Source organism: Serinus canaria, chromosome 1A, assembly GCF_022539315.1.
Source record: "Serinus canaria isolate serCan28SL12 chromosome 1A, serCan2020, whole genome shotgun sequence".
NCBI lineage: Eukaryota > Metazoa > Chordata > Aves > Passeriformes > Fringillidae > Serinus > Serinus canaria.
Window position 1 is genome coordinate 40,437,601 of NC_066314.1, and position 27,301 is coordinate 40,464,901.

Sequence of the window (27,301 nt, forward strand, 5' to 3'; positions counted from 1 at the left end):
AAGTAGGGAGCATCAAGGTTCATGAAGAATACTTTCAGCATCCTAAAAACAGGTCAAACAAATATATGGAAAGTGTAGAGACAGATAAACAGCAAAGAGTGCACAGAGTCTTTAATCATCTTAAACATTCTAAACTCTGAAAGAAAAAAAGTTTATTTGAGATATCAAAGTACAAACTTCAAATAAATGCTTTAAAACACTGGATTTTTAATATTGTTTTATTTTTTAAGAAATACTCTCTCTCAACCTATTTTACCTATTTTCTTCTTAAAACACAGTTATACTCTTAAGACCTAGAAGTTGCAGGGAAGGTACAATCAACCACCAAGTGTGGACAAAGATCAGTTGAGAGGATCTGAACAAGTTCCTATGAGCAAAATAAACCTGGTAGAGTATGAGTGGAAATTAATTTTTTTCCCCCCACGGGTCTTGTACTAGCCTGCACAGCTGTGTATATTACTCTGTTTCAATTCTCTATCCTCTAAGTAATTATATATATAAAAAAAAAAAGACTCAATAGAAATTGTAGCTATTGGTAATTAAACTCATAAGAACTCATAAAATACATTAGTCTACTCTCAGCATTCAGAGCTCTGGGCTTAACTACTTTTTAGAGTGATACCACAGAGTCAAAAGATGCAGAGTCGCGTTAATAAATTATTACAAAGATAAGATAATATATTTCATACATCATGTTTCCATCAGGAGCTGATGAGTCTAAATATTACACATTATTATTGAAGCATTCAAATAGAATTGTATGAAAAAATACAATACAAAATATATTAAAGCAACTAGCACACTTTGCTGAAACAGAAACTATTTATAATAGCCAGGATTAAGAAAAAAACCCACAACAAATAAACCACAGAAATTTTCTTTTCAGAAAAGGAGTTTTCTTTTGTCTTTTTTTTTTAATTTTTTTTTCTGCTTTAAATATGTGCTAGTCAGCAGTCCTACCACTTTGGCCATTTTAGAAAACACATTATTGACAGACACTTTGGAGAAGAAAAATGAAGAAAAAGAAAGCAGTGCATCTGAAAGAATTTTACATTTGCACCTTCTAGGTACTGTCCATTTGCTCACTTTGTAGGCTGTTAATTCCATGATTGTTTTGAATTTTGCAGAACCGTTCTTTATTCCGAAATAATGTAATTATTTCTCCATTCAATTCTTTTAATCAAAAGTGTTAAACAAATTGATCTGCAAAATATGAACACGACAACCCAGAAATTATGCACGTGCTCTCCATTGGCAAAGCCTCTAGCAGAGAGTTAGAAATCTTATTTGGTAACTGAGACAATCAATTCTACAGCTTTGTTTTGGACTTACAGCAATATGCTGGAAAAGGGTTTCAGATAAACTGCTACATCTTAAATGAAAAAAATTGATTTAACCACATAGTTTCAAAATTCTCATGCTTTGCATTCCTTTTTTTTTATTTTACCTGGAGCCCAATATTTTATTAACTATATAAAGGGGATCAGTTTTAGTTGTATCCCAAAGTCCCCACTGAGGAAGCAGGATTTACAGGTTCCTGCTCCAAAACAGTACGAGATGGGATTTGAAAACCTACTTGCTATATGAAAATAGTTGCTAGCAAGCTATTGGGAAACAGTGTCTAGCCAGAGACTAAAATGTCTGGTTCCTACCTGTTGCTTCTGCTATGCTTTTTTTGGTAATCATGATTTCAGGAGGCTTAAGACACTGGATCCAACCAGTGAGATAGGCAGGAGAAAGTCTTGCTGAAAATGCCCCTAGGGTTAGGTGTGAGCCTGGGATTTCAGCGTCTCCCACAAGCAGGACGTAAGCAGTCCTGACATGCCTGCTGGCAGGAACTCTGTGGACTTAAACATCACTGGGGCAACTACAGGGTAACAGCAGATAAGTAGGGGGTTCAAGGCTCTTAAAAGCAAATAAAAGCTGCTGAAAGAGAATCAAAATTAAAAACCCATATGTGGAAGGTAATTTTTAAAATGGGACTTAGGGATTTTCAAAAATATCATCCTGATATTATATAAACTAAATTTAAAAATACAGTATAAATGCAATTATATTTCTTCTGTTCTACATTATCATAAAAACTATTTTTTAACAGATTAAATGCTCAGTTATATAATCTTTTACAGCAGCTTCATAGCAAGGAAACTCTGTCCGTATAAAGCCAATGTAACAGAGCAGAAAATCAAGCTCTTGGTCTAGCTTTCTCTAGTCTCTACTTCACGTTCCTAAAAAGTTAGGGAGATGCAGGAGCAGACCCAAAGTCCAAAGGATATGAAATCTCCAAACTTTTGGTCCAAGACAATCAGAATGCTCCCATTTCACTGAGTATCAACATTACAGTCTAAACAATCTGTCTTGATGTAGCAAAGTCAACAACTTTGCACCTATTACCAGTTCACCCATTCTAGCACATAGCATTCTAGCACAAGTACACTATTGAGGAGATAAATAGACACCCTTTACTATGCTAAAGCAGTGCCACAGCTTTAATATCTTGAAGAGCTTAACTTTCAAGACAACAGGTTTACTAATTCTTATAAATATCCTACAAAATAAAATTTAAAAAAATGCGTCACTGTTTTCAACTATGTTGACAACAGCACCATGTCCCCTGCAGTTATTTCAGAGTCCTGACTGTGTGTAGAGCTGATTCCAGTGTCAGAGTCTGTATCGTTTATGTCCAGATTAGTCACTCTATGAACAAAGTCAGGAACAGCAATGCTATTACTGGAGATGCCACTGCCCTTGGATGGCTCTTCATTTGACTGAAGCCTAGTTTCAATGTTGTCCTTAACATGTAGTAAATTAAATTCTTCTGTAAGAAGTTCATATTCTTTTTCCTTCTTTTGAAGCAGTGAGTCCCTGTACGTAAGCTCTTTCTGAATGCAGCTCAGGTATGAGTTGATTCTCAGACCATCTTTCATGCTTTTTTCCAGCTCACATTTTACACTTTCCAAATCTGAGGTTTCCAGTTCAGCATGAGCTGCTCCTTCTGTGCGAACAGACTCTCCGTTTTTTTCCAGGCATATACCACGTACTTCTCTTTCAATTTCGGCACACAGGTTCTCTATTAATTGTTTGTGATGCTTCAGTCTCTCTTCAACCTGTAAAATTCCCTCACTTTTGCTCAAATAGTCATGCATCTCTTTTTGATCATCTGGCCTACTCCCCTGCTGCTCAGCCTCACTTGTATTGATCATTAAATAGGAGTCCTGCACATAATTTTCTCCATCATTGGCCACGCGATCTAGATGGAATTTTGCTTCACATTTTTCAATTTCCATATCTAGTTCCTTCATTCTAAGGACTTGTTGATGAATGGTATGATCTTGAGAAATGATCAGATGAATCAGGGTCTCCATATTGTCTCTCTCTTGCTGAACACTGTCCTGCTTAAGCTTGGCCAATTTCCGGAAAGTCTTCCTCACAATTTTCTTTTGCTTGTCTATTGGCAACATCTTCATGTAGTTCGCTGGGCTGAGGTCCCACTGCTTTTCTACATTTTGTACTACCTTGGCTTCAGCTGTCTTCCACAAGGGAAACGAGAGGAAAGCATCTGACTTTACCAATACAAAATGCAAATTAGCCTGCTCTTCCCCCCAGGCCTTCCAAAGTCTCAGAATCTTGGTCAAGGGAGGCAGGACTCGCTCCGAGCCTCTCCATTTTTCTACAATGCAGTAATCACTAGGTTTTCCAAAAAGGATCTTTTTCTCTCCAAATGTTGTCTGATGTTCCTCAAGCAGTGCTTGAATCACTTCTGAGCAAGTTGTGCGTTTTGTCAGGCCACATACAATCTTCTCCTCCTGGCAAACCCAAACCACAATCTCTCTCTCATTTGAAGCCATGTCCTTGCTGGGAGATCTGGAAAACAAGAAGAGACCTAGTATAAATTACATATCAATGGCAGAGACATTATGAATAATCACTATAATTCTGATATGACTAACACATTGAAAAACTCCTGTATTGTTGTACAAGACAATTTACTTGCTCAAATTGCATGAAGAAATGTCTTTGGATTAAGTAACAGCTTTAAGTGACTACTGCTTTAGTGTTATTACTACTCCAGCTGGAGGAGAATGTCACAAAATGTCTTTTATCAAATCTTGGTTTTGTATACCTAGTACGAGTGTATTAAAGTTTGGCAATCTGCATTACACTTTCAGACTGACCTAGAACAGCACAGCTTTGGATCTTCATATTTTTTCTCATTACAAAGACTGCACAGACATTTCTAAGCTATTAGAAATGGCTTCTGAAGGGAAGAATGCATTGAGCATGGATGGACTGAGGAAAGATGACAAACCACCAATGAATCTGACAATAGGATAAATCTACAGCTCTTCTGCCAGACTTGCACCCACACAAGCATAAAAACAATTGTTTTACTTTTTTTTCCTCTAATAATTGTCCAGAAATTTGTTGCTCCTCCTGAAGAACTGAATAGCCTTAATTCGAGTGAATGGTGAGAGAGTATCAGTTGCAAGAGAATACATACATGGGTCTGCATTTTATTTTGTTATTTGAAATTATACAGAAATGCAAGAAAAGGGAAAAAGTAATTTTATTTAGTTGTTTATTTACTTGTTTGGTTATGAATTACAGTGAATGAGCCATTAATTAGGTACCTCCCTATACACTGAGATATCTAACTCCAGGGGTCTGAGATCCCATTCTGGCTCCTGGAGCTCTAGTGCCTAGACAGCAATTCAGCTGACCAAAGGCTGCAGTTCACTTCACAGCTAATTCTTCAGTTTGCCCCCATCTGGTCCTGGACTGCTGTGGGCCTGTGTTGGCAGAGCTGCCTGGATATTCCTCTCCTCAATACTCCACTTAAATAGTTTTCTTCTTACCCAGACCTGATGATTTGACCTCTTGCATAAAATGATAAAACAGTAAATTCCCTAAGGAAAAAACGTCTTTGGATTTTCTAGTATCCCTTGCAGTTAATTTGAATGAATGAGGTTTAACCAAGTCTGACAGAGAAAGCTTGAAAAGGAAAATAACTATTCAGACCATACTCAAAGGGTGCAATGGAGCACGTTTCCATCTAGGACTACTTATCACAGAACTTTTTTAGTCTTCTGAGTTGTAGTAAGCATAGAGTTTTATTTAGCCTAATTACAGATACACCCTATGATTAGTAAAGCAATCCAGCTTGTTCTTTTTTCCTAATTATTACACAACATGACAGACACACTGCAATCCAATAAATTGAACTATGATTCACTCAGCTCTAGGTGCCACTCTGACCAGGAGGCAAAAATCCTTAAAAGAAAGGAAACTGCAAATGAATACTAATAAAACTGACAAGTGCAAGTTTATTAGTATTATTGCACAGGAGAGCTCTGTCCAACTACATTGCTTCAGGTCTTGGAACATTCTCTGTAAAATGTGTTTTGGTAGAAGACTCTGAGTAATAGCATAATTTTTCCTCTCCAATAGCTCCCCCTCACAGACCAGCATTTTACAATAATAATTTTTTTAAACTGGTGTTCAAAAAGTTAATAATTTTTTCATAGACTACTTCTCAAGATAAGAAAGCACATATCACAGACACAGAAAATGGCAAAGTGGCACAAAGAAAGAGTAATATTCAAGTTAAATAGGGGAGGAAAGAATGCAGGATGATATTAGATTAAATGGAATTTCTGTGAAGTATATCACACACTAAAAAATCAGTAAGTCCTCTGAGATTTACAATATGCAGGATGCTATGTATTTTTTTTTGTTAACAGATTGGCAGTTAATTGAAATTCAGGTAAATAGTAGCCAGTTGCAACATTAATCAGCTGTGACTAAAAATAACTCAGTATTTGCTTTACACTACAGATATTAAAAGGTAAAAAAAAAGCAACAAATCATTTATTATGCATAAAATTACACAAAATGAATCATGAAAAATACAGTGCCTCAAACCATGTTCACTACTGATACCTAAATAATTGATTTAAAAATTCAAGTGTATTACCAGTCATTGAATTTAAACTTATAGAAGTACTGAAAGTGAAAAAAAAAAAAAAAGGCATAAAAATATAAAAAAAACACAGTGGGGACTCTGAGGCAGTAAATTCAGGCTGTATCTTTCCTGACTGTTTTTGCAATTAGGAAATACATTTCAGGAAATGAACGTAGTCTCTTCTAGCATTCTTCTGAGTGTCTTATACAATTTGTTTTCTAATCAAAACTATTCCTATTTTTTTATTGTTTTTGTTTGATTGACATATTTTCTCCTAGTCAATAGTTTCAGTATGTAACTGATTATGTGGATTAAGCAGAAGCCTACTGTCTCTTCTGGCTCCTTTAAAGTTTTCTTATGAAGCCAGTTTCTCTCTGTGCTATTAGAAAACCTTCAGATAAATCTGCAGACCCCCTAGACATCCCATCATGACTGTACTGATAAATACTTTCACTATACTTTCTTATACAGAATTCCCACAGAGTTCAGCAGGAGTTGAGCAAACTTCTGATGGAAACACACAGTATCTTGTACAGCAATCTCTACAGGATCCCTGAAAACAATATGGATGTAAAAATAACATCTTTAAATTACTGTTTTCAACACTTTGCTATTGCCCCCCGTAACTTTTTCAGTTATGATGCACCTGTCTGCCCAGACTTTACATTCAGCTTTCTTGGGAAAGGATTGTTCTTTATTTTGCCTAAAAAATATAACTTAGTAGCACAATTGGAAAATGTATGCACATGCAGGTACACAAAGAAATCGAGTAGCTTATACTAGAAAATAAGTACTTACACATATATCAGTACATAATGTATATAGACCTACATCTTTTAATTATATGGTCACGTTTTACAGAAAAGAAGAGAAGAAATTAAAAGAATTTCTGAACATCTCTGTAATTCTTGGATCAAAGCATCATGGTAAAGCACAAAATTATTTCTTTAAGAAAATATATATAGGGACAAACACATACAAATTCTATATTAATTTTTATTCAGTAACTCCACTCAATTTTTGACCTTTACCTCTAAGCAAAAAGAACTAGCCAGACATTTATAAAAATCTTACATTGCCATGGAATTCTAATATAATCTAAAATATCAAAAGTGGTTCTTTATTATCTTCCACTAAACATGGTAAACTGGAACCTCACCATAGACCTTTCAAGTAATATGTATTGTATAATTCTTTTTTCATAGTTAATTCAGGTAGTTCCAAACAAAAAGGAAGCACTGTTGTGTAAGTCACAGAATAACAATTACTAAAATCTTGCTTTCAGGATGCAAGAAGATGCCAGTACTAGGAAACATCTTTTGTTAAACTGTGCATTCCTCATAGGAAGTGAAGAGCAGATTCTGCATTTATGAAGTGGAATTCATCTGAAAGTTAAGATTTCAGTATAAATTCACCACCAAAATTCCTCTTCATCAAGAGGAGAGAGAAGACTTCCAAGAAGAATCCCTACTGCCTAGCCCATCTTTGATCCCTGGGAACAATCATCAGAGGAAGCTATTTCTCTCTTTCATTTGCTACAAGACCTATGTGGCCACCTTCAATCCAATAGCCCATTTTCAGGTAGCTGAAATCAGGTGAGATTAACCCAATCAGATTCATTCAGGTGAGATTAATTCAGATTCTGGTTTATCTGAGAGAAATGTAACAGCAGAATGGTTACAGCAGCAGCTGATTTAGTACAGACAACTAAATGTGGGACCTACACATCATAATGTCACAACCTAGTTTAGACCTTGACTGTTCAATTTAGCTGGTAATATAAAAGGAAATCTATTAATTCATTTCAATGCTAAGAAAAAGGTCTTGAATAAATTTTGGTCATTGACAGGAAATCTTTTAATCTTCAGGAACAATATCTGCCTTCAAACAGTCATTTTAACAGAGAGGCAACCTTCTCATATTTACAGGTTCCTTGAATTTCCTGTCCTGCAGTTTTGTAAGGGACACAAAAGAAGTGGCATTTTTAATAACCTAACAGTTAATAGGAGTGTAACAGCCAAAGTGTTTTTCCAGTTTAAATGTTTGGGTTTCCTGACAACCACAAGAGCAATGTCTTCAAAACTAGCTAGACAACTTATATTTTTTCAAAAATATAATGCTGCAGTAAACAGGCTTTGAAGCTTTCAGTTCTGTTTGGAAGTCTGCTTCTTTGAATTGATCACTGAAGAGTTCTGCTTATACATCTAAGTTTATAAAGTCTTGATGATAACAACAACATGCAAGTCTATATTTTTTTGTACAAAGCCACTAATTACTTAGGACCAGAGGGTCAAATAATGGTCAAAAGTACGTTTCCGTCTTTTTGTTTGCTTGGTTTGATTGCTAATTTCATGCTTTCTGCTCCTTGTTTCTCTTCAAGATGACCCAAAACCCCATCCAATCGTGCTCTAGACCTCACACAGTCTTAATTACACCAGCACAAACTGAGTGTTGTGTGTCAGATATGTAATTTGTTAATTTATTCTTCAGGCCTAGGGGAAGGTAATACATTCCAGTAATGTACAGACAAAACAAAAACATTTACTTACATCACAAAAAGTCAAAATATGAGGTATCTTAAATGCTGTAAGGGGCACTTTTGATACTCACTGACTTTAAGGTATGTCTGGCCCAAAAACATACATATCAAACATAAATGTTTGCCTTCTTGAAACATGTAATATACCAGTTTTACAACCAATCATGCCAACCAAATAAAGGGATCCCCTACTTTTTAGAATTTCACCTTCATGTGTACAAGATGCTTCTTTTTCTAGACTAATTTCTGCAAACATTCTATTGTAACTAGATCACTTCCCTATCATATTGTTAGCAACTTAATGCAGTGTTTCTGAAATATAATGGACACTAAAAGAATACTTTCCTTTTGTTGAAAAAAAGCATAGATAACCTTGTCTCCCTTCACTGCAATAAATTATTTCTAGACTTCCACCCCCAAATAAAAAAAAAATTAATTCCTCTTTCAATATTACCATATTTCTTGACCTACCCTCTGTGAAAATAAATCAAACTGATTAACTGATTTAAAAAGACTTAGGAAAGAAATTCAAATCTGAGATTTTGTTTATGACCAAAAATTTTCCTAGTTGCCTCCTCCCAGTCATTGAAATAATTTATATGGAATAAATGTCAGCTGGTGAAAATAGATCACACACCAAGCAATACAGAAACCTTTTCCTTGAAAATGCATAGATCTCCTAATAATTGATAAATTGTCCATTGTAGAGCTCATGCTAGAAAGTAATTTGTGTAAAATATCTTAGTCATTTTTTCACTGATTTTTTTGGAAAATCATGTTTTATTCTATGACAGCTGAAGCCCTCTCAAACAGTACATACAGTCTAAAGTGGAAAAATTCAGATAATTGTGTTTTATAACTGACAGACTGGTGTGGGGGGTTCCTCAACTGACCAGAGTACTCAGGTATGCTGCTGCCCTGACCTTCCCAAAGCAAGATCAAAATGCTTCTAAACTTTAAGCTAACCCCTACATTATGCCAAGGTATGACCAAGAACAATTCACTTTCTTCAATGGAGAAGACAAAAAGGCTCTAAGAGACAATCTTGATGCTGCCTACTGCATCCTTGCAGTGGAGTCCTTGCCAAGAGATTCAGGGTCTGCCATCTAGGTGCTTTCCTGGAGTCCACTAAGAAATGTAGCACCTTCAGGGGGACCCAGGCAGGGCTCTGCTCCTTGTGCTGCTCAGCATTCCCTTTGTTCTTCCCTAAGCCACAGGCTCCCAGCTCCTCAGCAAGAGGTTCTGTGCTGCATCTCCCACCTGCCACGCTGCTCAGGGGGGGAACAACCTCCCAGCCAGGCCTGAGCCAGGTGCTCTCCTTTGAAAATGTTGTGACACAATGGCAAGGCTCATCCTGGGAAAGCAAGACACACTAAGCATTTAATAACCTAGAGTTTTCAAGGGGCTGGTCTTTGGGCATGCTGCTGGGCCACATACATATGCCTGCTGGGAAGTGTGTGTTTGTGCTATAGTCTTTGATCAACACCCACAGATGCTTCTTCCATGTGCAAGGGCCCAGAGAAAAACTGCCTTGTTTTCCTGCAATTTCTAAAAACCTTGTTATCTCAGTGCCAAGATTATTAATCTCTGTTCTCTCTTAGAGCTGAGCTATAACTATCATGAAAGATAAGATATAGATCAAAAATGTGATGTTTCTTAATTATATATCTACCTGCTGGAAATAATAAGAAGCTAATATTACAATATTACCTTCTTGACACAAATGGCCTATATTTGTAGCATAGATCACATGCTACATGTGATTTGAGAGCTTCTGATACCAGTGACTCTTACATGTTAGGGTATGTAAGTGCAGGTATCAGCCACAGAATCACAGAATATCTCAGACTGAAAGAGACTCCAAGGGATCATTGACTCCAACACCCTGCTCCTCACAGAACTACCTAAGATTAACCCATATACCTAAGAGCATCATCCAGAGGCTCCTTGAGCTCTGACAGGCTTGGGGCAACGCCCAGCTCCTTGGAGAGGCTGTTCTTGTACTCAACCCCACCCTCAGTGAAGAAGATTTTCCTAATGTCCAATGATTTTGTGGAAATGGTGTGGAAATGCTGTTTCTACCAGACCTCTGACCTAATATGAAGTCAATAACCAAATATGAAGTCAAAGCATAGAAAATACATACATCATCACATACCATTTAGATAACACTGCTTTTATTGTTTTTCATGTATTATTGCTTTTATTGTATGTATTGCTTTTATTTTATTGCTTTGTTTCTTTTTCAAAATCTCAGCATGTTACCATATATATGTGTGTGTATGTATATATGTGTGTATATGAGATAATAGATGAGCATTATGAAAGAAAAGATCAAAACATATTTTGGCTTTTTGTGATTTTTATCTGTGAAATTTGCAAAAGGTAAAGCTGTTGGGGCTGTGTTGCAGCTCTTGCATGGAAGAAACTAACTTAATTTGATCCAGAGAGATTTTTGAAGGAGAGTTTAAACATTAAAGGTATAGAGAATATACACAGCCCATGTGGAAGCTAGGGTCAGAAGTATGTCAACCTTTCAGGAATAAATGGCTCATGTTGAAAGTCCATATTATGGTTATTCAGACTATCCACATTTAAACCACCTTTTCTCTTAACTTTCTGTCCTCTTCTGTAAAGTTATTCAAAAGGCACTAAAGGCCAAATCTTATACTTGGTATGCCTCCTGCCTAAGTACATTACACACTTCTGAGTTTCCTAAGGGCAGCAATGAGGAAGTAGCTACTCTCTCACTACCCACTGATGCTGGAATTACTCCAAAGCCTTAGGGATTCAATGAGCCTATTAACTAACTGCATGACCATTCCCCTTCACTAGTCCCTAAAAACAATATTAATAGAGGCACAGTTAATATCCATGTCATACAGGACACAGAAATTCCATACATGACATGTCAGAAACTTGCTTCATTTTCCCTTTTGCATCATAGGAAAGTCAGGGAAAAGGTCACCTGAAGGGTGTCACGGCAAGACAGAGCTGGTACTTTAACTGCAAGAATGAAGCTCTCAATACAAATAATCACTGTGGTCTCAGTGCTGCAGGAAGACTTGGAAAGAACACCACAGAACTTCTGAAAACAAAATAATTATTGTTTATAGAGAGAAATAAACTTCTCTCTACCATCTGCTTCTGTTCCATTTAATCTTGCTCTATGATAAAATTTCCTCCTTTACAGAAATGTACATAGGCATTTACTAAAAGTAAAAGAAAATTAGGCATCTTGTGAGCCAGTGATATTTTTCAAAAATGCACATATACACAGTAGTTGGGATGCTCTAATTGAAGTATTTCAGATATTTGAAAAAAGAAAACAATTTAAAGAAAGTATTGTTACAACTATCTAGTTACAACACTTTTTTCCTGGTATATATTTAATGTTCATTTTTCTGTTCTTTTTTAAAGGCATAAATTTTTAATTCAGCAAGATGCACATACTGTCAGGAAGGCTCTATGAAGCATTTTAATTAGCAACAGCTGTTGCAAATTATGTCCAACATGAAATAAAATGTATGTACTTAAAACTATAAGCATGTCCTCCATCTCTTCTGCAGAATAATGCCATCACCTTTAGCTACTGTACAAAACTGCATACATTGCAATTCAGCAATGATCTGTGGTTGAAATTTCTGTTCACCTAAGCACTTTATACTGTGTTGGTAGTCTGTGACAAATTTCAGTGGAATAACTTTGAATTGCAATGGGATAGTAATATTTTTTAATAGAATGAAAACATGACAGCTTAAAGAAAATAATTCTGATAATTATTTTACTGCAAATAACTCATTCACACCAGACTGCTGCTGACTTGAAATGTAAGACTTTGGTAAAAATCCCATGGGAAGTCATGTACTTCATTCTAATAACTATCCTGCTTGGAAACAGGTGTCTGAACAGGGACCAACTGGTAAGAAAAATAAAAAAAGGAAAAGAAGCCCTGATAATATTTAAAACAGATAAAAAGGAAAATAAGCAGCCAAGAAGAAGAACCAGCAAGGGCTGACAGTAATAATTCTATCATCTGCAAAGTGGATGGATAGCAGAGTATGTACTACATAGAAAATAAGCCAAGAAATTGCACTTAGTCAGGATATTGCGCTAACAGAAAGACAGAAGTAAGAGATACTGTAAGAGGAATTATACACCTTGTTCACTAGGTAAGAGCAATAGTTATGATGAATTAACCTGAACTCCCCTTCTGCTCTTTTTAATAATGACAGGACTCTGAGTCTTTGCTACAATGGCCAATATTATTTTGCAAAACCTCATTTGTAAGGGCTGAGTGCTGATGTTCAGCAAAGACGACCAAAATTTCACTAGATCCCCCCCTTCACTTTTTAGCTCTGCCCCATACCATGTTTACACTTCCAATCACAGGCAAAGTGCAAAGGCTGCAGTGGAGACTGCATTTGCCCCTGCCCTTTCCTCCTGTCTTACCTCTGACATTTTCCTCTGCCCCTAAGGGTACACATTCTCTATAAATTACACCTGCTTTAAATCTGCCTTCCTGTCAGACTAATCATCATCTCTCCATTGTATAGTCAAAGTCATAAGGTTGGTGAGTGGATATTAGTCAAAAAAATGTTTGGAATTCCAACAAGCGTGGTGTGCGCGCAAGATGTCATGACAGGTAACACGTTTATCACACCAGGCCTGTATTTGGAGTAGCATAACACAGTGGAGCGGGAGGTCTGAGAAAATTTGCTGTCCACCAAAATATTTTCCAAGATGAGTAACAGTAATATCAACAATTTACTTTACTGGGAAAACATGCTTTGATGTGTACATTGCAACTGCTACTGAGGAAGCAGCTGTTCTACAGGAATGGAAGAGCCAGGAAAAACTCCAGAGCCAAAACAAACACTGACATTTTTAGTGATAGTAATTCCTTTAGATCATGATGGGGGGATGGGAATACAGGCATTTTCAAATTCCTCAGTGTTAATGAGCAACATGAGAAGTTTAGAAATATCAATACAGGAAATGGTACATATTAATTTTGACCATTGAGTAGCTCTCACTAGTGAATACATGAAAATCCCACTGGTACTTTTCATTTACCACAAGAACTTTGCTACATTGCAAAAATACAATCCTTTAAATTGCTCCTTAGTTAAATATGCACATTTAAGCACTGACTACACTATACAAACTTTATGGAGCTCCTATTAATAATGTAAAGAATGCGTTGAAAACTCCATCGCTTTCAGTAGCATAGAGACAGCAGAATAATTTACAGCTCATTTGGAATACGAGGCTTCTAAACGACAGAGTTGGTGTTACAGTTAATAGCAATTTGTGTTATCTAACTTCTCCCATTAGAATTTTTATAACAGCCTTTTAGAAGCACCCTGGTTGTTTATGAGCTTTTGAGATCAAAGAAGTGAGGGGAATTCCAAGCATTGAGAGCATGAAGGGGTTTTTTTGTTTGGTTTGGATTTTTGTTTGGTTTTTGGGTTGGTTTTTTTTTTCTTTTTTTGTGGTTCTATGAAATTCAGTTCAGCTTTTGTTGAAAGGCAAAAGTGTACTGCTTCCCTCCCCTGACTTTGTTGACATTCTGCCCAGTGAAGAAACAAACAGAAAATATGCAGAGGTTGGGTTTGAGCTGCCAAAACATGAACAAAGTGTACTATATGCAGACAGATGATAATAAGGAAAGTTAAATAATGGAATGAGATACAGACAAGGAAATAATAAGACTTCATGCTACTTTTCCAATACTGCCTGATGTGAAGGAGGCTGGGATGCTACCTTCTTGCAAATCCTCATATGCTGTGCATGTTTTGCATCTCTTCTCTGCTTCTGTGGCACCATGTGAGACAAGTGCTCTTCTCATTCATAATGAAATGAATGTCCAGATGGACTTGGTTTCATTTTGCCAATCCTAAGGTTAAACTCAGGCTCAGGAAACAAAATTAGAAAAATACTCATTTGGGTTCTATGGTATCAAACAATAGCAGCAATGCAAAGGGAATGGTAGAGAATGGCCAGGAGCTTGGAAAGGGGGCTTAGAACTGCTCTTTGGGCTACAGCAAGGCTTTAGAGCTTTTCAACAACTTCCTCAATCATTACCCTTTCCTAACTTCTTAAAATCTAATGATTTGTCCACAGTTTTTTGTATAGCATAAAAGCATCACAGTTTAAGTATCTCTCTACATTTTTCTGGGAGTCAAAAAAGACAGGATGGGCTTTAATATTCTCCTCTATGTACTGCAATCAATTTTACAGAGTGAACCACCCCACTCTGAAACTACATTGTATGATCTTTCCCATTTCATTTGCTTTCATTAAATAATTTTGAAAAACATCACCTCAAAGGATTTTCCATCAAGACTTAATTTACAATCAATTCTTTCTTTTCTTTTTTCTTTTAAATTTCTGCCTCAAACTTTCTGAAAAACAATTCAGTGACAAATGTGTTCCATTACTTACAGTGTTTGAAGAGCTGAAAGGAAAAAAAAAAGATGAGATAATGAAGTGGACTCTTATACAAATGTTCATTCTAAAGAGCTAAATTGAGTACTAGATAAATAATTATGCTAACGAGAAGAGTGGACATAATTTTTTTTAAAAGAAACCTGAAGCATTTTTACTGTTCACTGTCAGACTGAGAGATTTGTGAAGCTTATGCTTTCAAGTAATTTTCTAAAATTGCCTATCAATGAATGCTTCAATATGTAGTTAGTCAGCCACAGGCTGACAGGGTCTCTGAAATGTGATCACATCTTCTCTAAAGAAGCTGCCGAACAAATGAAATAAATTGTTAACCTCACCAACTGTGCTCTTCCCAAGCAATGGATATGCGAAAAGAGGGCATGGGAGATTGTAAAACTAGCTCCAGCCAGCTGAGCAATACAGACAGGAAAGGCAAAAAGGGATGAATTGCTATCTGGAAGCAAGTTTAAAGCTGGATCATAATGATTACCAAGAGTAATGAGAAATGTATGAAATTAATGCAAAGAAGAAAGGTTTAGACAAGAGAGAGAGACACAGAGAATGGTGTCTAGTAGCCCCCCATTCCCTCCCAATTTTTAGCTCTAAGAAGATGAAGGAAGATTACTGCAGAGGAAAGACATTCCATGTGATTCAGATAAAAAGCCATGTGAATCCTAAAATATTTGAACAACTGTGACTTAAGCCCAAAACCTGTTCTATGACAGACATAATGGGTTCACATAATGTGTTTCCAGCTGGGTCCATATGAAGAGGCTCATAACCATGTCAGCTGTCCATCACAACCCTCCCACTGGAGCTGAGCTTCTTGTCTGATCTCCAATGAGTCATGATGAATTAAGCCATAAAGATAAAAGCCTTGTTAAACCATCTAAGATAGCCATCCAAATGTGACTGAACAGGATGAAACTTCAAAAATTTAATGCAGCTGAAAACGTGGAAACTCCTGGAGAGAGAATTGTGATGAAGAGAGAGAGCAGATACCGGCCAAAAATCTGCAGTGGGCACAGCTGAAGCTAAGCACAGCTCTGTGACTCTGACCAAAGACCAAGGCAGGCCCGAGAAATAATGGTGCTAGTTTTGTGAGACACATCTATGGCAGCATAGTGATTATCCCAAGCAGGCGGTGACACCAAAAAGACACTGCAAACTACTTGTTGTCATTAGTTCACAGAAAGTCAACTGAGTCAACATTCAAATTAATCCTATGTTTCTTTATTTCACATATCCAAATGTCTTTGCAGGTGGGGATCCTTTCAACATATGAGCAACGCAGATGGCCTCATAGCTCAGGGAGGATAAAAAGGCTTTAAACAAGGTACTTCATAAGCTGAGTGGTTACCACAGTGACAGGTGGATGAAGGCATGCTTCCCTCTGCCACGTGAACAGCTCTGTCATGTTGGGAGAAATACACATATTTAGCTTTCTTCTGTGACATGTGAACATTCTGTTCGTCACTTCTGACAGGCTGGTGTGTACTCAGGTTTGTAATATGTAGATGCATAAATATACAATCTACAGAAGTGTCTATTTTTGCATGTATTGTTTATATATACAATAATTTGGGGTTTATAATATATTTTATTGTACGTATGTGACAGTACATGAGCTATACATATGCATTCTGTGATCACATCCAACACAAGCTGTCATAAATCCATTTTTATGCTGAATATATGCCTACCAGGCACAAATGCTTTAGCACAAAAGAAATATGTTTAGCAGGCAGCCAAGTACTGAAAAATTTCAGATGTTGTTAAAGATTTCCACGCTACTTAGTTCAACAAAAATTAATTTGATTCAGTGTATCCATAGAAAGATTCATTCTCTGCTACACCGGTCACTTGCCTCACTTAAATGAATGTAAGAGACAGTACTCAGTTTTGTCAAGACATGGAAGGTACTGAGGCATTGCAGACACCAAATATTACAACTTTCAAGTGTCTCCCTTGCTGCTGAAATTCATAATGCTCACTTGGACATTTCAACTTCCACAGAAAGGACTACAAAAAAAGTTGAACTCTTAAAAATGGGGTTTGCTGACACCAGCAAGTTCGGCAGGAACTGACCTAAAGCAGTCAGAAACATGAACAAAAGGGCAGGACTTCGATGCTGTTAGATCCTGTTCAAATATTCACTGCATAAAAAACCAGAAATATTAATTAGTATAGCAACCTAAAACTTGATTCTCTTCTCTCCCTGAAGCTTTCAACAGCAATCCTTGTCCTTGTGTGCCTAACTGTAACTAAAGCCAGCAGAAAATGAAGCGGTTTCAAGATGAAATACTGAGAGAATTTCAGTTTAGAATAACTTCACAAGACTTTCCTGAATAATGCACAATGAGGGAAACACAAACTGCACTGTGTTCAGGGCCAGTGTAAGACATGATAGAAGTACAGGGGGCTGGGCAATGTTACCAGTCAGAATTTAAACATCCAAAGTTCTTAAAAACTGTCTTAGGTGACTGGAATTTCATTTAGGCACCTTCATAAAGCTAGCCCTTATTACTTACATTTGTTCAATTTCTGTGCATTTTTATTTGTATCATTTCTCCTAGGTGTGGTACAACCCTTTCAGAGGACACTTTTCAGAATTCAAACTTTTGATATATGCCCTTTACCATCAGGTGTTCAATTGCTCTTCAGGTTGACATTACAGAATTCATCTCTAGGTACTCTTGTAGGGAAAGAACTCCCTTTTACAAACCAAAGCTATCCCCTCATTTAAATTCCCACTCTAATTGAACTGATATCCATAGACATGTGCCAAGTAAGACATCCATAAACTTCCTTTGCTCAGCCCTTACGTAAAAAGAGTTTACAGGACACTGACTTAGCAAGTGAGGAGCACACAGTGAATAACCAGTTCTGTAAACTGTGGTTTATGTGTCTTAACCAAAACTAGGCAGGAATTTTGTGGCAGGGTCAGGGAAGACATCCATGCTATTAGGATGGTTCTTCCTTAATCATACATGATCTACCTGTAATTCACCTCGCTGTTCATGTTTCCCTTTTTAATTTCTAAAATGACTGGTGCAAAAGATGGTTAATAACCTGCTCTACAAATCTGAGCATGCTCCAAGAAAAGTGATTGGGTGGTGCTCATATCATCTACCTTAAGCTATTTAAAAATGTAGATGTGCAGTCAAAGATAATTTTCTGACCTTCCTCTGTAATCAGTGGCATAAAATAGGCACCTCCAAAAGGGTGACTAATCCCATACTGACAGCCTGTCTAAGACTAAATGAATTGCCCTCCAGAAGTATTTAGATGTATCCATTAACTACAAAGAGTACCTAGATGACAAGATACCTAAATTTTCAGTAGGCTCAAGCAGAGTAAGATGGAGCTTGACATTTGTGTTTCACTCTGTACTTGAATCTCAGGAGCAGCATGAGTGTCAGCAAAAGCACTGGGACCATCCACAACTGCAGTTCCAAAAATAACTTAGATCTTTATCAGACACCTGTAGGGACTTCCATGGGTAAACAAATGTTATTAGTTATCTACCTAATCCTTAAAGTACCAGGAGTCTGGGAAAGTGCAGTAAAGTCAATACCAATCCTACATTATTGTTAGAAAACTCAATTTGTCCAGGGCTTTTCAGTAAAGCAGGATGTTAACAACCAAGTGGCCCTGAGAGATACAGGCAATAATCAAGTTTAAAAAGTATACCCAGTGCCTCAGCAATCAGTCCAGAGGAAGTCTGTCAACAGCTAATGTCCAAACAAAACAGCAGTTCAAAACATCATTTTACCAACCAAAACACCAGCAGCTGAACCAGATCAGCACAAGATCCCACATTTATAAATATCACTAAACCACTCTTTGATCAGTGAGCAAACTCTGGTAACTTCCTATGGCTATGACAGATGAGGTATACTTTAGGTCATCAAAACAGCGTCCCAACTGTTGCTCTGAAAAATGTTGGAAGTGCTTTCACAGTGGAAAATATCCTCTGTGGAAAGAATTCCTTTGAATTGAAGGAGGCTGGGGAAAGCAAAGTAAGATGTTCTACATGGATGATGGAATCTATTAACACAAAGCAAATTGCATGTTCAAGACCCAAGGGCAGACTCTCTTAAAAATTAGTAGTCTTCACTCAACTGCATTATTCCAGTGAGGTCATACACCCTTACAAGCTAAAGTAAGATAAACACATTTAGACCTGACCAAAACAAAGGTCTAATAGATTATTAAATTTTCATAAACCTGATTTTGTCCTTGAACATGAGAATATTATTCTTTTGAATACTTATTTTAAGCTTCAATATTTTTGTCTTATTAAAAGGAGGAAAAAAAAATCTGCTTTTTAATCGAGATGATTCTATTTATTATTATGATGGAAAATTTGTAACTCTGAAATCTTTACATCAATGAAAGAGAGCAAATAGGGGTGAAGAATAAAGAAAGCAACTTAATCAGAGTCATGATTTTGACCCTTGATATAAAGAAATTATATATTATATTCACAGCAAACACCATCTCTATAAACACATTTTTCTCCTATGATTATTCTGCAACTTACTAATTAATGTGGAGAAAAGTCATAAAAAACCAATCACAACCCAGAAGAATGGAGGTTTATATCACCTCCAAGATTAAACATAGCCTGGATTCTTCTAATGCTGATGCTCAAAAATGCATATCTAGGAACCATCTAAACTACAATTTAAATGTCTCAAACTGACATAGGGAAAAATGCACTCAGTCAGACAGGAGTGGGAATGAAACAAGAGAGTTGGTGAAGGAGAAATACATCTTCAAATAAAGGGTATTAAAAAAAGTGCATGAGAGATGTACCAAACATGCACTAGAATTTTTTTCTTTCAAGTTTGATGTCTTTTGCTTATTAACACATTACATGACATATTATTATCATATTATTACATACAATTACATGAAAATTTATTATCATTACCATCTAGAACCTTACTTTCTGGGGTTTTTATTATTTTTTTTTTTTAAGTTTCTGCAGGTAATTTTATTTTCTTTTGTTCACTTCACAAAACCACCTCAAAATATATTAAAATGCTCATGGCATTTCTATTTATTTCTCTTTCTGGGACATTAAAACCCTCCTTACCAGACATTTTTAACACTATGGAAAATTTTAAACCATTGAAAAATTCCTCAAAAAAAATCACATAAAAGCAAAGCTAACAATCCACAGTGTATTCTCACTTTCCTGCATGGCATCTATGTTTAGTGGACTGCATAAGGACTAGAATAAAAGAACTCACAGATCTAATTCTTACCTCTCCCACTAACTGCCTTTCACAGTCTGTACTTCTACACATTTTACACTGTCTAGTCAGGTCCTACTTATTTTCCTGAGGCATGTAAATATTAACACCCAAATTACTGCTAAGGAAAACTATGTAAACTTATCGGGTGTTTGAGGTCACAAAAAAATTGGTATCGTTATCACTGCTGCAACACCTGCACCATAAGTTTATTTCTGGCTAGGTCAAACCAGGAAAAGGCAAAGTGGCTAATCCTGGAGCCTATTTGAGTCAAGCTCCAGAAACGTGCTCAAAAAAGTATTCTTTTGGACAAGGCTTCCTGAAACTCTCTTATTTGTTCTGTCCCATCTGATACCTGAGGAATTGCTAGCACAGAAACACTGCACAGAAGACAGAAAGTCATCATCTCGAGAGTACCATAACACCTAAGAGAAACAACAGAAGTGACAAGAATAGCCCAGTTACCTATGCACACAACTGGGTACCAGCATGTCCAACATTCAGTCCTGGGCTTCCCTTAATGCATGGTCTTAACTGTTGATATTGCATCATACTTTCTGTCACTATTAATAAGGATTTACCAACACACTAAATATAGAAGCTGGATGGACTAATTAAGGCTTGTACAGCATAAGAGATGTTAATGTTTTCAAATAATAGTGTTTCAGACCAGAGTTTTAAATTGTTATTATTACTCATATAAAACAAACAAAAAACTTTTTTTCTGAGCACAGGTAAATCAGGAGGTACTACTCTGTGATTATCACTGACTTTCATTAAATACAATTTAAAAAAATACTCAACTCTGAGAATTCACTTCTGTCTACTGAATTAATTACATATTTAGCAATGTGTCTTTCTTCATGCACAATACTAGTTTTTCAACAGTAAAATAGGAAATGACCACTGACCAGCAAGAGTTTTCCTCTTTTTAATCTTTTACTTAAAAAAAAAAAGGGAGTTTGGTGTGAAATGTATCTCTCAGCCTGACTCTTCACTACATTAGTGTTTAAGATTAGCTTCAACTTAACTGAAGTCATGCTCTTAGATGGTGTAGTATTACACTTCTATTACTCGTTTTATTTACTCCTTCAGGATGAAATTGCTGCCTGCCCTCCTGGAACAGTAGATAATTAACTCTTTAGAAATAAGGTCAGTGTTTTGCTAGACGAAAAGCTCTTCCTGAAAGTGAAGTGAACAAATATGTACAAAGATTACTAGAAAATGTGTGCAACCATTTTGACCCCTTAGACAAAGCTTCTGAGGAAGACCAGAAAATAAATTATAATGTATGAAGTCTGGCTCAAAAAGGAACAACTTCTTTGATATCTCACTAATACATCTCACACTCAGGGAAAAGTTAAAAAAATAGGTAAGAATAATGCATTCTACCATTACAAAACAAGCACCATCTTTTCAATCTAAAAATTTAACACAGGCAGCACCACTGATTCTAGAACTTTTATCTACCCTCTCCAACATACATACCAAATACCTCGTAGTCTTGTATCAAAAAGCACCTTTATAGCTTCATATAGACTTTTATCCACGTGTGCTCATCCAAGAGAAGTATTAGACATCTCCCATGATCCCATCAGACTTACAGTGTGGGTCATACACAATTCATTCAGACAAGCAGCTGATCTCCAAGAGCTTTACCAGTCCAAACCTCAATGCTGAGCATTTTCAGTTTTACTTCATCAAGGTTTCAAATCAAGGTACAGCAGTGTACTCAGCCGTAGGTAGAGCAGAAGAGATGTTCAGAGCAACACACAAATCACTACCTAGATGCAATGAGAAACTACTGGAGGGAGGGAGAAAGGGAGGGATCATGGAAATGCTAAGTCAGTATCAGATAGATGAAGTCTCTAATCTAATTCATTACCCTGCACTGTACTATATAAACTGAGAGAATAATTGACTGTGTCTCTCACTGGGGAGGGGCCTCTGACTGTCAGGACAGGAAGAACTCCCTCTTCTATCCATAACATTGGATGGAGATACGTGGTCTTTCATTCTACCTCTGAACAAGAGATGAGCTGATTAAAGAAAAGCAGAATTAAAGAGTTGGCAAGGTAAGTCCTTCCCTCCTACAGAGATACGCTAACTCCCGTGGCAGTGATAAAAGTGGAAAACAGTGGAAAATAGTAAACAGTAAAAGGTAGAAAAAAATACAGAAAGGAAAAGCAAAACTACTAAACACATTTAAATATTAACAGATTTGTAACACAATTGTTTAATCACGAAACACTACTCTGGGTTCAGAATTGTTGCACACCAACAGAGCGTACAAACTTTTGTAGTAAACATAGGACATGGCAAAACAAATTCTCAAGGTGTTGAACATAACAGGACAGCCCTACAGCATCAAGATGGATTATCTGTACCCTCTCCCTTTCAGGATCCCAGCTACAACACAAATGAAACAGTAGAGATTCAACAATTTATGTGCAAAACCCAAGGAAGTGGTTGCAATGAAAGAAACAGCAATGAGATCAGTTTTCTCACTATGACATAGATCCAGATATCCTTGAAGTTTTTAAATAAACCTAAAGACACATTTTCAAAAGTGATCAAATCTAGCAGCCAAGAGCAGAGAAGTCTTAATCCTACCGATAATCAGTGCAACATAAATTCCTCTTCTGCTTAGGAACCAGGAAATCGAATAGAAGTGAAACCCTGGTACTTAAACACTGCAAGTATCTATGTTCTGTATTTCTCATGTTTGGACAGGGAGCAGTTTTGTCTCTGCAGAGAAATGTGTTAGATCAATACTAGACCTTATGAGCAAAGAACTCAGTGCCTTTTCTCTTCCTCCACCTTCAGCCAAGCATTTCCTGCCCTCACTACACTTCTGAAGTGTGATGTGAGCTGAGCATTCCTCTCACTCTCAAAATAAGTGCCTTTAAGAGATCTGCATAAAAATAAATCCCCTTGAGTTTATTCATGTTGCAGAGCCTGAGTCCTGCAGGAAACTTTGATTTTTTTCTTTGTTGCCTTAGAGGGTACAACCTGTCCCTGCTGCGCACATTTGGGTTTGTAAGTGGGTGGGGTGTCTTGGAAGTATTGTTCTCCTGGGGACACAGTGACAAGCACATACACATTCTGGGGACTGTGATTACTTCTGGTTGTCACAGAAGGACAAAGAATACCATAAAAACTAATTATATCTCTTGAAAAAGATATCAAAATATCACTATTGTCTTTCTTGCCAAGAAACATACGCTGGAGTCACAATCCTAGAGGTCACTCCCCTGAAATCAAACCAGGGCTTAAGTGATCTATTGGCTACATGGGCTTTGTGCTGTCTCTGTATTAGTAACATTTCAGAAGCCCAAGACAGTAATACTGACTGAAGATAACAGTAGTTCAGCACAGGTTTTGTCTTCCGGAGGTTTAATCTCAGTTTCTTTCTCTAAAGACTGGTGGCGTAATGGACAACGTCCCTGTCCCTCGCCTCTCACTCAGACACAGACCCAGTTAGTGTAACCTCTTTGTTAAAAGGTCTGAGGGGCAGAGACTGACAATTTACAATCTGGATGTAAAGAGCCTACTATTAAACAGGGACCTGATCTGGAACCTCTGGGCAATGCTGCAAGACAAGCACTAATTACAGTGGTGTCATCTTGTTATCTGAGCAAATGACTGTAACGCCTTCATTTTCCTTCTGGCTCTCCTTCCACCTACCTTTGTTACCTCAACTTAGCTTTATGTCCTCATGTAAACAGAGATTTTATTCCTCATTTGCTTATCTTACAACTTTCAGGAGTTATATTTGCATGTAGCAAATGGTCATTAGGAACTTCCAGAGAAAAAGAAAAAAGCTGAGTTTCCCAGAAATACGAATGAGCACTAGGCCCATTTTACAAAGCAGCAGCAGGTTAAAGAAATACACTTGTGTATGGCCCTTTTTGGTCCTTCTTTACAGGCAGTTAGTGTAGTACAAAGTAGTGAGCCACAAGTTCTGACTCTCCAACTACTGGCCTAAACACAGTGAAGGATTTTAAGCTCACTTCTCAAGGTTTCAAATGAGTTCACCAAGATACAATTAAAATGAGAAATAATTATTACGTAGCTCTTCTCATACTGCACAACCATTTTACTAACTGCATAACCGAAGTTTCATTCTCAAAATTCAGTATCAAAGCTAACATTAAACATGCAGAAATTTAAATATCTGAATAGATAAAAACACATCTTAAGAAGTATGTAATTTGTTTTGTTCTTGACCCCCTCCCCCTACACTTCTCTGGTCATACAGCCCCTTCTTATGCCACAAAGCCTCTCAGCCATTAGAGGCATTTATTTATTTCTGGGGACATGAGGATAAAATGAATAGAAAGTCCTAGATGAACCAGTAAAGGTTCTTTTGGTATTTTAATTTTTATTGCCTATTTAAAGCTTTGGATTATGACTTTCTTTTCCTGAGGAACAAAATGTCACATCAGCAAACAAAATGAGATTGATGCAATTAGTGTGAAGATATTGTAAATACCCAAAAGAGAAACAATTTCACCATTGAACGCAGTGGTACTGTGCTTTGTGATTTAATCCTTATTCATGTAAGTGATTACAGGAACAAAACTTCCACTTTAAGAGTAAAAAATTTCCAGCTCTATGTGAAAGCAATTTCATGGAAAAGTTCATGTCCACTTTTCTAGATCTTCTAAACAAAAAATGACCAGATGAGAATTACATCAAAGTTTTACTGTTTCCAGACACATTACCAAAATACGCTGTTTAATCAGTAAACTACAATATTAATAATTCTAAAATAGTATCCAGTGTTTAAACATTGACAGTTACAAGCTCATTTATTCAATATAATACTCTAACTTAATATTTTTACACAATCCTAGCAAACACAAGCCCACCCCCCCACATAATTTTCAGTATATCAAATGTGAAAACCAAAAGCCAAACATGGAAATGGGATGTTTTTACAAGATTATTTGGAGTTCAATTATAGTCTCTATAGAAAAGATCATCCTTTGCATTCCTTTAAATACAAACTAAATTTTGGTGAAGAGCACTAGGCAAAATGGGGATGAGATTACAAGTGATTTCAGAGTTTCTCACTGAGGCAAAATTCCAGCGACCTGTTTCTGTTCAGTTTTAGCTAGATGGGCTCAGCCACTGTACACTCTGTAAGGGTCTAAGCAAATTCACTCCTGAAAAATCTAGTACCACCCTAGCACCTAACATGATTACATAACCCTCCTTCTCTTTTTTGCAGCCCGCGTGTGGGGCATGTGGAAGCATGCACGGCGTAAGGGGCAAAGTCCCCATAAAGAAACTTCGCAGTGGCAGACCAAAGGACCACAGCAGTCCCTCTGAACTTTCTAAGCAAAAAAAAAAAAAAAAAGTATATGCAGTACCAGTCTATCCTGGGCTCAAGCCTAAACAACAACAGCAACAAAAAAAATTCACCCCCCCGCCTCCCCACGCTGAGAGCTCGATGCTCTCCTACCTCCCAGGCTGACAGCCAGCAGACAAGATAAAGCACGGGTTTGATCCGAAGGGATTGCAGGCTGCCGGTCAACCTCTCAGGGCAACGGGGCTAAGGCTCAGGGCCCGGAGCCCGGCCCTCTGCTGAGAAACTCGGGGAGTTTTGTCCCGGGGCGGGGGAAGAGCTCCGGGCTCGCCCTGGCCGCCGACGGGACGCGAACGTCGGGCTCGCAGCCGGTTCTCCCGGCCCCGGCGAGCCTCGCCTTCCCTGCGCGGGGCACCGCCACTGTTCGCCTCCGTTCAGCCGGGGAAGGCTCCAAGCCCGGAAGAGCTACCTCCCGCTCACGGAAAATATTCCCCAGGAGTCAAAAGAGCCAGAGCGAAGAGGGGCACGACAGGTCCGTGGGAAGGGGGGAAAGGGAAAAGCCCCTTCCCTCGGCCCGCTCCCCTCCGCTGCCCCGGCCCGGCTGCCGCTCGCAGGTGAGCTCCGGAGTTCAGCTGCCCGGAACGGCACGGTCCGGGCAACACATCCTGCCCCCAGAACCGAACAAAAAGTTTAAAAAATAATTCATCCCATAGCGCCCTGTCTCGTCCTCCACATACCCACGCACTTTACCTGTTTTTATGCCGGGTTTTTAATAAATTCCTTCCAAAAGGAGCCATGATCCCAGCTGCATAACATCAGCGATCCCCAAACAATTCGAGGGTGCTCCCTTCTCCCCTATTTTTTTGCCTGAGCGCCTTCCAGCTTGTTAATAGTCACCGAGCGCAGCGATGAGCTGGGAGTTGTGCAATTTACTGCTAACTTTGAACTCCAGCTTGTTGCTGCTGCTGCACCTTTGGAGTCCTGCCCAACTGCGAACTTGAAGGAGGTGTTTAGAAGCAGGAAAAAGAAAGGGGAGGGGGGGAATACGCACTTGCTCCTGTGATGTGGAGTTATGCACAGAACTTGCTAAACTTTCAGCCTTGTCACCCTCAGGGCAGCAGGCAGCAAATGGGAAAGAGGGGGCTTTGCTGCCGTGTGGAACTCCGTAAAGGCGCGCACACACCCCAAAAGCACTGAAAACTTTCCCCGGGAGGCTCCAGCCACTTCAGGTCAAGTCGCTCAGCTTAAACGCGCTTTAATGAAGGGCAAGCTGCAGTTGCCACACCAGTTCTCAGTGCATAATAACCTGCCTTTTCAGTACCTCAGTACTTCTTCACAAGGTGTCGAACGAAGACGGGAAAGATGAAGGGAAAAACACCGCTGTGGCCCCTCTGCTCTCCCCGGACTTTTAAGTAAACGATCTATTTGCATGGAAGCCTTTACACACTAAATGCGCCTCCGAAAATGTGGCCTAGCAGAGAACAAGTGAGGCAGCAACACGAAAGACTGGATTCGTAGTAAGCTGTTCCACGACCTTTTTTGTTATTATTTTAAACTGGCTTTGCCAGAAGGGAAGTGAACACACACCATGGTTCCTGTTCACAGCAACCCTCTGGGAATGAGAGATTTGGAGTAGAGCTTCTGAAGGAAAAATCTTTTATTCCCCCCCACACCCACCAGTTTGGAGGGAGCAGGGGAAAGAGGAGCCATTGTTCCCTAAAGGCTGATGCCAGCCGGTGAAGATCCCAGGGCAGGTGAAGTCCTGTGCACAG

At 38.0% G+C, this 27,301-nt stretch overlaps 1 protein-coding gene across 5 annotated transcripts; it reads right to left on the bottom strand.

The window, feature by feature from the left end:
- Positions 1 to 135: 135 nt before the first annotated feature.
- On the bottom strand, positions 136 to 26,760 carry RASSF9 (Ras association domain family member 9). 5 transcript variants are annotated; one of them, XM_018910124.3, is made up of 2 exons: positions 26,581 to 26,760; positions 136 to 3,864 (listed from the first exon to the last, which is right to left on the bottom strand). In XM_018910124.3, exon 2 carries the CDS (start codon positions 3,846 to 3,848, stop codon positions 2,589 to 2,591), a length of 1,260 nt encoding a protein of 419 aa, XP_018765669.2. In that variant the 5' UTR covers positions 3,849 to 3,864; positions 26,581 to 26,760; the 3' UTR covers positions 136 to 2,588. The 5 variants fall into 5 exon arrangements, with proteins under 5 accessions (XP_018765669.2, XP_009084939.2, XP_030094406.1 ...); XM_009086691.4 differs by lacking the exon at positions 26,581 to 26,760 and adding an exon at positions 26,280 to 26,542; XM_030238546.2 differs by lacking the exon at positions 26,581 to 26,760 and adding an exon at positions 25,686 to 25,827.
- Between the last annotated feature and the right edge of the window lie 541 nt (positions 26,761 to 27,301).